Here is a 15638-nt window from a genome sequence, read left to right on the forward strand (position 1 = left end):
CTCAGATTTGGAGCACTAGTGGTGATGACTGGAATCTGAATAAGGCTTGGGAGCTGATGTGAACTGATGTGGTCTTGAATATGCTATCCTTCTGCCTCAGCTTCCTAAATCCCTGGGATTACAGGTGTGTGCCACCAAGCATTTCTGTGAACTGGAAAGGGTAAAGGAGCAAAGGTAATTTTGGATCTAAATGAAGCCTATGTAACTAGGAGCAAGACCATGCCAAACCCCAAACAGATAACCAGAAAGAGGGAATAAGCTGAAATGGTGATGATTTGTTAATTTTTCCATAATGCCTGACTTTTACAAAAGCACCACAGAGCCGGCGTGGTGGCACTTGCATGTAATACCAATGTTTCAGGAGCCTGAGGCAGGAGGATCTAAAATTCAACCTACCCTCATCAATTTAGCAAGACCATGTCTCAAAAATATAAAAAAAAAGGACTGAGGATATATCTCAGTAGTAAAGTGCCCTGGGTTTGACTGCCAGTATAAAACACGCCCCCCCCCCCCCCAAAAAAAAAAGTACCAAATAGTTGCTCAACAGAGATATGGACTAACTATGTCCTTTCAAAATTCATATATTGAAACCTTATCCTCAAAGTAATGGTATTTGGAGATTGGGGGGGGGTCTTTGAAAGGTGATTAGGTTTAGACAAAGTCATAACCTATGGTAGGGCCTTCATAATGGCATTAGTGCCTGTTATAGATTGAATTGTGTCAGCAAAATTCTTATGTTGAAGCCTAACTCCAAATGTGATAGCATGAGAAGATGGCGCTTATAAGATATAACTGGGTTCATGTGAATTTATGAGAGTGAGGACACCAGGATGGTATTACAAAGAAGAGACACTAATACTCTCTGCCACATGTGGAGGCAAAGAGAAGGAAGACATCTGCAAGCCAGGAAGACTACTCTCACCAAAACCCAACCATTCTGAAGTACTCTGGTCTTGGTCTTTCAGTCTCTAGAACTGTGAGAAACAAATTTCTGTTGTTTAATCCACCTAGTCTATGGATTGCTATGGCAGTCCAGGCAAAATAAGACAAATGGACAAATAAAATGCATGTAATTTGGACTGACTTTATTTTACTTTTTGGTTAACTAGAAATTGAACCAAGGGGAGCTTAACCCTTGAGCCACATCCCAGCCCTTTTTATTTTTTGAGACAGGGTCTTGCTGTGTTTGCTTAGGGCCTTGCTAAATTGCTGAGGCTGATCCTCTTGCCTCAGTCTCCTGAGTTGCTGGGATTGTAGGCATGCACCATAGCACCTGGCTTTGGGATGACTTTGTAAGTACCATTTGGTTAAAGAAAGGAAACATTTCTCAGAGGTAATTTAATAACAAGTATTTTTAATCTCACCTAAGTAACAGAAGAAAAACAGTTGTTTTACTATTATCCATAGCCTTAAAATATGGCCCATTAATTTTCAAGTTTGGTTAAACATGAAAGATGAGGACAGAAATATAGTATTGATGTTAAAAGCATGGGCTCTGGAGCTGGCAGACTTGCTCAATCCCTCATTAGTGGTATGATCATAAGCAAGTCAGTTCATATTGCTGAGCCCACTTCCCTATCCATAAAATGAAGAAAACAAGATTTCCTAACTGGGTTGTTAATGAAGATTAAATGAAAACAATCATACAAAGCACTTAATATTGTTCCTAGAATATGAAGTGTGCTCAAGAAATGGAAAGTAATATTGTCTAAGGTACTCTGCAGTTAGTGCAGGTGATCTGGTAGCACTCCAGAAAAGGAATTAAGTTTACTTATGGTCAAGATAAAGTCAAGTCATTAGGTTAGATGAGGACAAAACTAGGTCAATATGAAGTATAGATGATATACTCCTGGGCATTGAATTACTGTTGATCATTGGCTTGCCCTGAGGTTCTATAAGTTCTTTGTATGTAATTAGTTGAAAGCAGAATCAAAGCATCCATGTTAATAAGTATTTGGTTCCCTCTGGAATACTGGGACATAAGAGTCCACATCAGAAATAGCTCTGGGACCTCAAAATGCATTGAAACTGTAATAGAGATTGATTTTATTACATACCCAGACCCTAAGCATTTAGAAGTTTAACTATTTTTAACATTTCTAAAAAATCAAAAACAGAACTGCCATATGATCCAGTAATCCCACTACTGGGTATGTATACAAAAGAAATTAAATCAGTATGTATAACAAGGAGACATTTGCACTTATTCATTGCAACACTATTCCTAACAGCCAAGAAATGGAAACACCTAAGTGTCTTCCAACTGATGAAAGAACAAAGAAACTGTGAGACATATATGACATGGAATACTACTATAAAGAATGGAATCCTGTCATTTGTTTCAACATGAATGGAACTGAGATCGTTATGTTAAGTGAAAAATAACAAATATGTGAAATAAGCCAGGAACAGAAATACAAGTATAGCATGATCTTGCTCATATGTGAAATCTAAAAATGCTAATCTCATTAGAAAGTAAGAGCAGACTAGTCGTTACCAGAGGCCAGGGAGATTAGGTAGTGGAAGGGATAAAGAAAAGATGATCAATGGGTTCTAATACAATTAGACAGGATAAAAAAACACTGATGTGCTATTGTACAGCAGGGTGACTATTGACAACAATAACGTAGTATATATTTCAAAAAGCTATATGGATTTTAAATTTTTCCATTAAGAAATGATGTTTGAGGAGGTATGTTTACTATGGTTTAAACATTACAGAATGTATACATGCAGAACATATGGTAAAGAAACATTATATGGTAAAGTTACTCCACTAATATGTACAATTTTATGTTTTTCATGTATTAGCTAAAAATAAATTTAATTTTAACAAGAAATCGAGGTAATTTTCTGCTGGGCATGGTGGCACTCGCCTATACTCCCAGTGGCTCGAGAGGCTGAAGCAGGAGGATCACAAGTTCAAAGCCAGCTTCAGCAATTTAGCAAGGCCCTAAATAACCCTGTCTCAAAATAAAAAAGGGCTGGGGATGTGGCTCAGTGGTTAAGTGCCCTGGGTTCAATCCCTGGTAACCCCCGCACCAATTCCCCGCAAAACAAATTGAGGTAATTTTTTAAACCTTGAGAAATGAAGTTTTCTTTTAACTTAAAAGAGAGGTGTAAAGTATCAAGTAACCTCAAATGTGCCATTAGCTAAGCCCTCAGGGAAGGTTTTAACTTATAAAGAAAAAAATACCTGCAAACAGAGAATGGTAAATTATAGAAAATGGAGCCTTCTGCATAAACAGTTGTTCTTTACATCTGTACCAATGTCTAAGTATAAGAAATTGATGTACTTGCTTACTTTTTAAGGCTTCTAGTACTTTTAGGAAATTCATGCAGCAACTTCTTCCGATATTCTATCAACAATTCATGTAATCGATCTTCTTTCCTTTCACTTTCTTCAATAGTTTTTGTGGTGAGTTCTAAGAGTTCAGTGCCAGTTTGGAAAAGACGGCAGGCATAGCATGTGGATTTGGCTGTCTCCATCTTGTCACCAGTAAGCACCCAGACTTTCAGGCCAGCTGCATGCAGAGCTTCAATGGTCTCTGCAGCTTGATCTTGTAGCCTGGGAACACAAGGAAGCCTTGTTATCCTTTAAAATACCTGACAGGGATTCTACAAGAAAGCTTCCTAAAGAGAACATTCTTTACAATTCACTATAATTCTACAGTTGTGACAACTTATCACAGTTGGTTTTCTTATATACCCTTTACTCCTGAGATCGTTATCTTTGGTATAGTTTTAATTATTAAAATGAATTTCAAACAATGAAGTCCAGAAAAGTTCATGCTATCTCTTGAGGTAATTAATACCTAATGGCAAAACTGAGAATCATCACTCAGAAACTCACCATATATTTGTATTCATTGTTAACCTCATTATATCTTATATATTACCATACATATATTTTTATATTATATATACACACATATGTATGTATGTATGTATATATATATATATAAATTCTGAAAGAAAAATTATACTTCTATGAGATTCCCTCCCGCCTTTTTCCCTTATTTTGAATGGCTTCTGCATATGTGAGTAAACATTCAACCTTTGACTTTCTGAGTCTGGCTTATTTTGTTCAGCATGATGTCTTCTAGTTCCACCCATTTACTAGCAAATGCCATAATTTCATTCTTCTTTATTGCTGAGTAAAACTCAACATTTTCTTTATCTGTTGATGGGCACCTGGGCAGTTTCTATAATTGATTATTGTAAACTGTGCTGCTATAAACACTGATGTGCCTGTATCAATATAGTAGGCTTGCTTTAGTTCTTTTGGATAAATACTAGAGAGTGGGATAGCTGGGTAATTTGGTGGTTCTATTCCATGAAAACAGAAGGGAGATCACTGAAGCAGAAGAAGAGGATTGAGGGGGAAGGAGGAGGGATGGGAAAAGGGAGAAACTCCAGAATGAAACTAACCAAATCATGCCATCCATGTGTGTGTGTGTGTGTGTGTGTGTGTGTGTATATATATGAATATATTATAGTGAATTTCACATTTAGATATATCTATAAAGCACTAATTAAAAAATTAGAAAGAAGACCAGTAGAGAAAGGGAAATAGGGGAAAGGAAGAGAAGAGGGAAAGGACAAGCACTAGGACTGAAGTGGAGCAAATTATATTCCATGCATGTATGACTATGTCAAAATGAACCCTATAATTATGTATAACTATACAAACTGAATATATGTTTATAACTTTTTGTTTGGTTATGTCTCATAATTTGCATTTATATTCCTTAGAAAACTCCTAAAATATTAAGAATCTAACACTTATTCTTTCAAGAAGATCAATGCAGAGTCCTACAATTATGTTTGGCAGAGTTCAGCTTGTATATTTAAAAGAATATGATTTTAAAGTAAGCAAAACTATACTCTGGTCTGTGAAACCAGGTTAGATTAAGCACTTGTGCTGTTCACTTTAGGTTGGATTTTCTTTCTGTTCATCTCTGTCAAAATCTTACCCATTCTTCCAGGTATCATAGCTCTACTGGCGGCTCTAGCATCCCTCTTTACACATAACAGTCTACTTTATAAATATCTACATAAATAAGTAGTTGGCTTAAATATCCAAAGACTTTAGTACTAACTGGTTCATTCTTCTAAGTCACATGTATTTAACTTTAAAACCATTCCTACAAACAGATCAAAATTTTGTAATTTTTCATACTTGTTAAAAATAAATGAATCTTTAAGCCCATTTAGACAACAAAGTTAAATCAGAGATTTCAAAACATGAATAAATTACTAATTTGGGACAGATGCCACCGTAAATGCCTGGTCATTAAAATAACAAGAGTATCATTTCTAGTTACTTGTCTTCCACTGCAGTGGCTCCAATTAAATTCATGTTTGTCTCAATATCATCAAAAACCTTTTCCATTTTTTCTTCTCTGTCTTGTAAGGCCATTTTTGCCTCTATGAGCTGTCTGTTAATTATTTCATAATCATCTGGAGTAATTTCTTTGAAGGCCACACAGAGTGTCCGGTACCCATCCTAGAAGTAAAGTAGAAGATTTATAATTATCCCCATAATAGCTGAACACACACACACACACACACAGATACACAACCTCTTTAAATACTCTTGCTTTGTATAAAGAGAAATTCTGACACATTTGTAGTTTAAAAAAATGAACAGAATGCAACTGAAAAAGGTAACATTGTTAGGTTTTGAATAAATAAAATAGAGCTTTTAACAAAGATTCTGGAAAAGTTTATAAGGCTGCAAATTCTGATCAAATGTTACTCCAAGGATAATAGTTTATATTAAAATAAAGAAAATAATATTAAAACTGCCAATACAAAAATACACAATAAAAATAAAATTCACTTAAACATCCACTTATTTATATTTATGTGGTACTCGGGATTGAACCCAGGTACATTCCACCACTGAGCTATATCCCCAATCCTTATTTTTATTTTAAGGTACTGACTCTTTAAATTACCAAGGCAGATCAAGCTCCCATTTTATTTTAACCTCAAGCATGTGTGAAATATTCACCAACCAGTGGTTAGCTCTTGAATCCCTTTGCTCAGAAGTCACTCATTTGTCCTTCTCTCCCTCTCTTTAATACCCAGAACTTAAGGTGCTCCTGCCCTGGTCTGCCCAGGAGTTGTGATCAGAAGCATGCATCACTATGCCCAGCTTAAACGTCCATTGAAAAAGTAATCCCATAAACATTTGCAGCACTTCTCCATTTACTTATTGAGGGGAGGGATGTAGGCTCACCATTGCATTACGTTCCACATGGGCTTTAGTTAACTCAATTTCATGGTTTTGCACCCTGGGAAAAACTGCTGAATCTGCTCCTTTACAAAAAAGAAGGATGTCTCCTAAAACAAAGAACCAAAATACTCAACTTAGAATTTTAAGAATGGTATTGATATTTTAATAAGAGAATTGTTAAGGTGACCTCTCCCAACCAGATGCTATGTATTCCAAGCCTGCCTTTCAACACACACCCAAATGAAATTAGACATCTTAAGTTTTAGTCTGTCAAGAGAAATTTAGACCCTTATGGACACAATAAATAAGCCAGAATTTACAACATGCGACTTGGTTAAAATACATTTCCTCCCAGTGAATCATGGAGGACCACACTTGTATCAAGGAGAGGCAATAGGATTATTTTTAAAAATGTACTCAGCAATGGCCTAGAGTGCACATAGGGCATCTATGAACGTGAAAACCAAACTTAAGTTCAAACAGGCTTCAATTATGAATAAGCTATACAAAGCTAGCTTTTGAAACACTGGCTTGACAGCTTTTACTAGGAACTTGAAAATAGCTTTGTAAAATGCTTATACTGGTACAAGCACAACTTTAGATTAGTTCATATACCTGGGAAATATTCACATTTGAGCACTAAGAGACACTTAACCCTTATAAAGCAGATAGTTGAATTCAACAAATTAAAAAGCAGAGTTCTGAGGAAAACAACCTTTGCAGGCCACTTTTCCAGACATTTCATCATATGTAGGAGAACATATATGTAGAACAGTGGGTAATTCAAAAGTTAAATGTGCTTTTTGGTTTTTCCTCATACATCCAAAATGTATTTAAAAGTCATATGACAAAAAATTAAAAATAAATAAAATTATAAAACAGATCCCATTGCCATACATTAAAATCAATTTAATGTCTTTGCATTCATACCACAAGTTATGAGGAAAAGTGTGTCCGTCCTCATTCTTACATTAATGAATTTGGAACGGATTTATTGCTAAAGTATATTACTGGGAAATAAAACAAGGATATTTAGAAAACAAACCTCCTGGGCCAAAGACACATGTGTGCACACATACACACACATCTGAGAGTGCTCCCCATGGGACTTTCAGAATTTGAGAAGACAAATCACCATGGTGCATCTCAAGGACATTGAGGATCTGGGATGATAGTACTGGTTCCTTTGCAAAGAGCAAGCTATATTTTGTTAAAGATCCTTGAGCTCTGGAATGAATCCAGTATGCCCTACCCAGAAATCTGACTGAATCATCTCTAAGTCACCAAATTCCAGAGAGCAACAGGGGAACTAGGAAGGTCTGGGTGATTGAAGCAGGAGCTCTCTACACTCTAGGCTTCCTACTGTTGGTAATTCTAGACCATCTAACTACATCTGAGCTGCTGTCTCCAGTAAAATTACTATAGCATAACTTTATTGGTAGTGACTACCAATAATACTGTGACCACAATAATGAGTATGGTTGGTATACTGAACCATAAGTCATTCTTTCAGTTCCTGTCTGGATAGCCAGTGCAAAGGAATACAGTTTTATTTCCAAGAAAATGCATTTACTATCACACCAGGCATTCTGCCATTGACAATTTGACAAACTGAACATGTTTCCAAATAAATACATGAAGGCATATTTATAAATGCCGCTGTTTTGCAAAACTTTACCTAATCCTAAGCTACTACCTACAATGCTTAAATTTTCTGAAATAGTTTATCCTACAAATGGAAAAAGTCAAGTATGAAGAGGTATACCTCCTTGAGTCTTCACAATTACACTCATACGTCGGCGGATGGAATCAAAGTTTAAGGTGTGAAGAAGTTCATACCTTCAAAAGAATAGAAATGAAAAAAGTAAAATACCTGGGCCATGTTGAGCAAAATAAAACACAATAGAAACATCTAAATATATTTAAAAATCTTAAATGAACAGATAATTCTCCTCTTTGAATGAGGGTAGCTAGTTGTATACACAACTGGTACTTTCTTTCTTTTTTAAAATTTCTCTGCATATAGAACCTGCTGTCACAGGATATCTGAGTTGGTAGGGTATTTATATCCTTTTATTATATTACTTAAAATAGTAAGGAGAGCGACTACATACGAATGGAGAACAAAAAGCAGTCCCACCAAGCCATATCTGGAAGGATCTAGAAATAGTTCTGCTCTTCTAATTATTTTACTATGTTCTATGAGTGCCTCTTAAGGGCCAGTCATAGTGCTGTGTGTTGGGGAACAGTGGTGAATCTGCCTGAGCCCACTCCCTCGAGGAGTTTACCACATTTAAAAAAAAATCTATTTTTTAATTGTAGTTGGACATAATACTTTTATTTTATTTATTTTTACGTGGTGCTGAGGATTGAAGCTAGGGCCTCACACGTGCTAGGCAAGTGCTGTACCACTGAGCCAAAATCTCAGCCCGAGTTCACCACATTATAATACAGAATAGGTTAAGATACAATTACTCTCCCAGTTGTCAAATAGTGAAAAAAAGGCACTTACAAAGGAGAGATAAAACTACAGAAAAAAAAGCCATCAGAAGGAAGGTTTTCTGAAAGAGGTGCCTGAGCTGGGTTCTGCAAGAATGAGATGCAGAAAGGGGACAGGGCATTCTGATAGTATAGACTAAGATCAGATGCAAAGGCATAGCAAGGACTTTAAAGTTTCCCTTTGTATGGAAAACTCATTCACAGGCAAACAGCAAGAAATGAAGCAAGAAAGGCAAGCAGGAGCTGAAAACAGAACTTTGTGGGCTGGTTAAAAAATTTGGCATTTTGTCTTAAGAGCAACAGGAAGCTAATGAAGGGTTTAAAGAGTGGATGATATTAAGAGACTGATCAGATTTGTGTATGTATGGCTAAACTATTAATCAGATGTAAGGATACAGAAGAGTTAAAATAAGAGGCAATTATAAAAAAAAAGCATGATGGAATTTTTTAAAAAATAAACAACTTAGATACATATATTTAACATAAAAATGTTGGGATGGACTGTAGTTCAGTGGCAAAGCACTTTCTTGCATGTGTGAGGCACTGGGTTCAATCCTTATCACCATATACAAATAAAATAAAGGCATTCTGTCCATCTACAACCAGAAAATATTTTCTTAAAATGTTTATTATATAGCTTGATTTTGGTGGGGGTGAGTGGACCAATTTTTGCTTTTTGAGGTGGGGAAGGGAGCTGTGTTTAAGACATCTATGTGTAGCATTTCATTTGGTGTTGGCCAGACAGAGGTACTGTTGTGGACTGACTAGAATCTGGATGGTCATCATGACTCCAGGTTGCTGGCAATCAGACCACAGAGCCTTCCTCTGGACTGCTGAGCATCCCACCTCAAAGGGGACTATTACCCAAGGGCCTTTACATGTATTATAGGTTTCTGAGATGAATCTCATGGGATTTTCAGGGCCAGAATGGAAGTCAAATAAGATAATTACATTTCAAGTTCAAATGAAAAATTTGAATTAATCACTGAGCCTATTTAAACTCTGTCATTAAGCCAAGGTGGCTTTGTTCCTTGGGGTTTTGTAGCAAAAACAGAAATACTAAGATCCTAAGATACTGCTGTACCAGGGTACTTGCCCTTAGGCTAACACTTGAATTTCTAAGAACAAGGCAAAGGTTCTATTGAACACCAAAGCTACTTTGGTGTTTTGAATTGCTGGGCTTGTAATCCCAGAGTGATTTCTTGGGCTCTAGATAGCAGAAGGTTTCATACACATTCTCTGATTTTTCTTGTAGCATGTGTTAGAGAACTAAAATGGTATCTAAATTTCAGGAACAGTCCAGGCAAATTCTCATTCTGGCTACTGGACCTACATGTGAAACACATCCCAGTTCCTGCCATTGTATTAAAAACAGCTTCTACTGCTACATTTATTATATAGAACTCTGAATTGAGAGAGCAGAGTTCTACATTTATAGGTTCATTAGTTTCCTTTGTAATCCTTCCTAAATCCATGTAAAGTTGACTGGGGTTGGGAGTGACGGACATAAGACAACACAGAGCTACTTACTCTTCTATTTCTTTTCTTTGGTTCTCTAGTATCATATGTCCATTCCGATTTCCTAAAAATGTGAACCCGTACCTATCAAAAACAAAAAAGAACCTTTGTGTGTCTCTAAGGAACAATTAATTTCCCCTTGTAATGAATCTATTCATCCTTGTTAATTCTTCTCTCTTACATGATCTCAACCTACAACTGCACTTACCATTCCTGGATCAGTTGATAGAACAGAGCAAGTCAAAGCCCAGTCACAATTATTATAACCAAGGTAAAGACAATTTGTAATTCCAATTCTGCAGCTAACATATTAAGTGATCTTTTACCACTTAATCATCTTGAGCCTCCTGGGGAAAACTGGACTGTCACTTATCAAATGTCGTCAAAATTGCTGGCAGTACTTTAAAAATAACATGTGTTGTACAAAAAGTGGCCACTGCTATTTGGTATTGGCCAGACACATTATATTGCAAAATATAATGTGAAAATTCAGACTCGTGGCTAGCATACATAAATAATAGGGCAAATTACATCTATGCATCACTATTTTCTATTTGGATGTAACTGGTTATATTTGGGAATTTTTACAAACTTTTAGATAGCACTTAGAGAAGAGGTACACAATATGGTTATCCGAGCAAATGGAAAAAAACTCAAATTAACTCCTGTCATCCTGTGATTTCACTTTCTTAGGAGAAGTACAAGAGTTCTTACTTTTTAGCTCCTTTCACCAAAGCTATTTCATCTGGTGAGGAGGAGATATAGGTTAATTCAGCTGATTCTGTAGCTCCATCAACAGTATCATTTGTTTTAATTTCTACAGTATGACATAAACACAAGGCACGCAGAAAGAGTTCTTCTCGGTTCTGTGGAAAAGCAACAGAAGAATAACTGCATTATTTTCACTTTGATCACTAGGCACTGAACACATAAAATGTATTAATGTGAGAGAATATTATAACCTCTAGAGAACTGAGTAACAAAAATTATAAATTCCTAGGACTCAAATGAGCTATATATTCCCTCAACTTCTAACAGAATTTCTGGTCCCTAGCCAGTATCCCTAGAGGATGCATAAACACATTCAGGTTACTGTAGCGCCACCTATAATAAGCCACTGACTTCTTAATGGACTAAAGGGAATGCCATATATTTATTGGGTGGGGGGTGGTGTTAACGGGAATTGAATTTGGGGCACTCACCCATGGAGCCACATCCCCAGCCCTAGAGTCTCACTGAGTTGCTTAATGTCTCACTTTTGCTGAGGCTGGCTTTGAACTCACAATCCTCCTGTCTCAGCCTCCCGAGCTGCTGGTATTACAGGCGTGCACCATCAGGCCTGGCTAAGGAATGCCATTTGATACCTAATTCATAATTGAGCAATAGCTCAGGTATAGGGACACTCTGGGTCATTTAATGTCTACATACTCCTAGGACCTAAATGATTTGAAGAGATATCATTCTTTGAAGGAGCTCATATTTTAAAAAATAATAATCAGATAGGCAAGTGAAATTTTTACTTAAATGCTACTTCCCATAATTCTCTCTACTTATGAGTTCTACTAATTTATAAATTCTAGTGGTATTAGTAAAACAAGAAATGGCAAAGCAAAAAGAAAAATCAAATGGTTATTCAAAATTTTAGGTCATTTGTCTACTGGAAAATTGTTTCTACTATGCAGGGGGAAGTACATGCTTATATAGACTGAATTCTCAGGTAAAAATGGTAATGCAGAAAATGTCACCTTATCTGCTTTGTCAAAATATGTTAAAGGTCCATCAGTCTGAGATAATCCATCAACTTCCTGAGTTACACCTTTATATTTGTGCCCATCTATGCAGCATTCAATGAATTCCATGCTATTTTCAGTAAGTGTTCCAGTCTTATCTGTAAATACATAATCCACCTGAAAACAAGGACACAAACATATGTTTCTTTAGTGTGATAATTATTTTAAGGTTCTGGGGATTAAACCCAGGGCCTCACACATGCAAGACAAGTGCTCTACCACTGAGCTGTATCCCTAGACCATGAATTTTTTTTTTAAATATTTGTTTTAGTTGTAGATAGATACAATATCTCCATTTATTTTTCTTAATGTGATGCTAAGGACTGAACCCAGTGCCTCACATGTGCGAGGCAGGCGCTCTACCACTGAGCCACAACCCCAGCCCCACCCATGAATTTTTATTAATTAAAAATTATTAGTTTTTATTTAATTAATAATTTTAGTTATTAAAATTTCATATCTATAGGGGAAAAATCACTTCTAAGACTTCTAGTCAAATGTCAGGAATTACAGAGACAATCCTATTAAACAAATGTGGAATGAATGTTTTTAAAGACACTGAAATAGTGACATATAACTAAGGTAGACCTACTTAAATGTAGAAGATCAATAAGAAGAAAAACCATGACTTTCTTATCAAACTAAAAACTCTTTAATTTAACTATTTAACTTAACCTGTTTCAATGTATAGAAGCTATATTAATTTTCCAAGGGGGAAACGAAAATATACTAATATACTGAGCATTTACTTTACACACACACATATACATACACATGCGCGTGCACGACATACACACACACACACACACACACACGCACAAACACACATTCTTTTTCTCTCTTTATGGGCTGGCATGTAAATAACCCATTGGAAAAAAATTTAATAGGAACCAAAAATTAACTGGATGTAACAAAATAAAAATAAAAACTGATGAGCTTCTCCCCCCTGAAAACTAAAATTTTCTGTAAAAAAATTGAAGTAATATGTATTATATCATATAATACCATAAGAATCACAGAATATAGACTAGAAAAGTAATCTAATTAGGAGACACAATAGGTCAATAGTGATTAAAAAAACACTACTGTATTTCTTTCTACACAGTATGCACATTTTTCAGACACTTCTCTTAAGTTTCCAAATTTATAAAAAAAATTTATATAAACAGTTTATAATAATAGGTTCATGTATAACATAAGCATATTTTAATAAATAATGGGAGAATCAGCTATAAAATAAATTTTCCATTACAATAGACTATTTTAAGCATTTCTATTTTATCTCAGATTTATGTCTTCTATTTATAATATCTGGCTTTGAAAACCCACAATTTTATTCTCCTTTTTGGCAATTTATGCTTAAATAGTTAAAATTATGGGCTGACAGGAACAACCATAAGCACAAGATTAAGGTTTTTATTATGTAAAGGAGAAGGAGATGAACTCCAGCAATAGTTGCTTTCTAATTATTTTTCAAAGCTTTTCACAGTTGTAGCACAGGCACAAATATAGCATTCCAATCTTTCCTTTTTTTTCCCCCGTTACCCAGCCAAGTTTGAATTCTCTCTTTAAATTAATCCAAGTGTTATTATTCATGTAGATTTTTCAGTTCAAATGAAATTTTTTGAAGCTTTTTTTTCTGATCCAAATTATTAACTTTCATTTTCTCCTGAAGGCTATGCCAGGTTGTTTCACATTCTGCAGGTGGATTAGCATTAGCCCATTCAAATTTTCTCATTAGTGTCAAAGGTGATAACTTCGAAATATAAAATACAATTTCTTCACCTATGTAACAGTTTGGGTAGTAGAGGTCTGAAAACACTGACATTCACAGGTAGAGCCAAATAAACTACACCAGAATACATCAATGATCAAACTAGAGCATGTGTTACCTGTACTTGGATGGCTTATTAAAACTCAAGAGTTTTGGGTTCTGTTTTCCAGTTCTGACTTAATAGGTCTGAGTTGGGGCTGGATAATTTGCTCTCCTAAATTCCTAGGTGATATTGATATTATTGGTCCAATGATCAGACTTAACAACCAGTGCCCCATTATATAACATATACTCTGGGAAAGGAAGGGGGAGACCAGATATGATTCTTACCAATAAAAAAATATATATATTCTTGCCAGACTTGGTGGTGCACAGCAGTAATTCCAGTGTATCAGGAGGCTGATGCAGGGGACTGCAATTCCAAAGCCAGCCTCAGCAACTTATGGGGCCCTGTCTCAAAATAAAATATAAAAAGGACTAGGGACAGGTGCAGTGGCACACACCTGTAATCCCAGTGGCTTGGGAAGCTGAGGCAGGAGGATCACAAGTTCAAAGCCAGTCTCAACAACCTAGTGAGGCACTGTCTCAAAAAAATAAAATGAGATGGGATATGACTCAGTGGGTAAGAACCCCGGTACATCCTCACCCCTACCACCCACAAAAAATAATCTCAGGCCTGAGGATGTAGCTCAGTGGTGGTATACTTGCCTAGCATGCATGAGGCCCTGGCTTTCATTTCCAGCAACAGAAAAACAATTAAAACAAAACAACAACAATCAAACAACTCACATTTAAAGGAAAGGATGCCCCTTGGCTGCCTGACTCTCTCCCAAGCAACCTCTTCCTCTTTAAGGACAACTTTGAGCCTGTTGAACAGACTCCCCTATATCAGCAAGTTAAAACTTACCATTTTATGGCTATTGTGAAATGTATACTTGGCCATCTCTCATCTCCATTTTTTCCTGATGCATAGCTCCTAAAATACTTGGCATCTCCAGAGTGATAAGACCTTATGTTGTATGCTAATGAGATGACTGATAGCTTATATTCAATAAGAGAAGGACTAAAGCAGTGTCCCCATTAGATTTTCCTTTGTTTTTCTGGTGGATTTGGGGAAGTGGGGGAAGGAGGGTATCCTAATTTGACTATGCAATTCTTTTTGTGGGGAGGGTACTGGCATTGAACTCAGGGGTGTTTAACCACGGAGCCACAGCCCCATGTTAGGTAGTAGCTAGAAATAAGCAGTGAAACATATGGCAAGTGTTCTTTAAAGTACTTTAAGGTCTTCTTTAAAGTACTTTCAAAGTGGAAGAGAAAGCAAAGGGTTGAAGTTAATTTGCAGAAAATAAACAGGAGGCTAGTTGAAAAATATGTCAATAGAAAATGATTAATGGGACTAACTCTTGACAGGATCCATTGAGGCTGGTATCAAGCTAGGAATTATGGCTATAGGTGTTTCCACTTGTCTGGGAAGGAAGATTCCTTTGGTAGTACAGGTGCACTAAACTTCTGACTGGCCACTGACTCCAATTCCCACATTAACATGGGACTGACTGGTAGATGAAGCCTCCCTGAATATGATGGCTGCCATGACAGCTGGAAAGGACCAACTAAGGTCAAAAAATGCCTCTGCTCCAATTACCAAAGTAATCCTCAGCCTTAAACTATACTAGAAAGCTACAGTAACAAAAGCAGCGTGGTACTGGCACCAATGTAGACTTGGAGAACAATAGTACAGAATAGAAGAGACAGATACAAACCCACATAAATACAGTCACCTCATATTAGACAAAGGTGCCAAAAACATATATTG

The 15638-nt window shown here is 36.3% G+C and overlaps 1 protein-coding gene across 5 annotated transcripts in view; it reads right to left on the reverse strand.

The window, feature by feature from the left end:
- Atp11c (ATPase phospholipid transporting 11C) overlaps positions 1–15638 on the reverse strand; it is a 184634-nt gene that overhangs the window by 46793 nt on the left and 122203 nt on the right. For all 5 annotated transcript variants that reach the window (XM_071606843.1, XM_027940165.2, XM_071606840.1 and 2 more), the window contains exons 13-19: positions 12007–12168; positions 10976–11127; positions 10274–10345; positions 8010–8083; positions 6248–6351; positions 5328–5509; positions 3305–3568 (exon numbers count right to left, since the gene is read on the reverse strand). In XM_071606843.1, coding sequence (XP_071462944.1) covers positions 3305–3568; positions 5328–5509; positions 6248–6351; positions 8010–8083; positions 10274–10345; positions 10976–11127; positions 12007–12168 — 1010 coding nt within the window. The remainder of the gene's footprint in view (positions 1–3304; positions 3569–5327; positions 5510–6247; positions 6352–8009; positions 8084–10273; positions 10346–10975; positions 11128–12006; positions 12169–15638) is intronic.

Source organism: Marmota flaviventris, chromosome X (genome assembly GCF_047511675.1).
Source record: "Marmota flaviventris isolate mMarFla1 chromosome X, mMarFla1.hap1, whole genome shotgun sequence".
NCBI classification, from domain to species: Eukaryota; Metazoa; Chordata; class Mammalia; order Rodentia; family Sciuridae; genus Marmota; species Marmota flaviventris.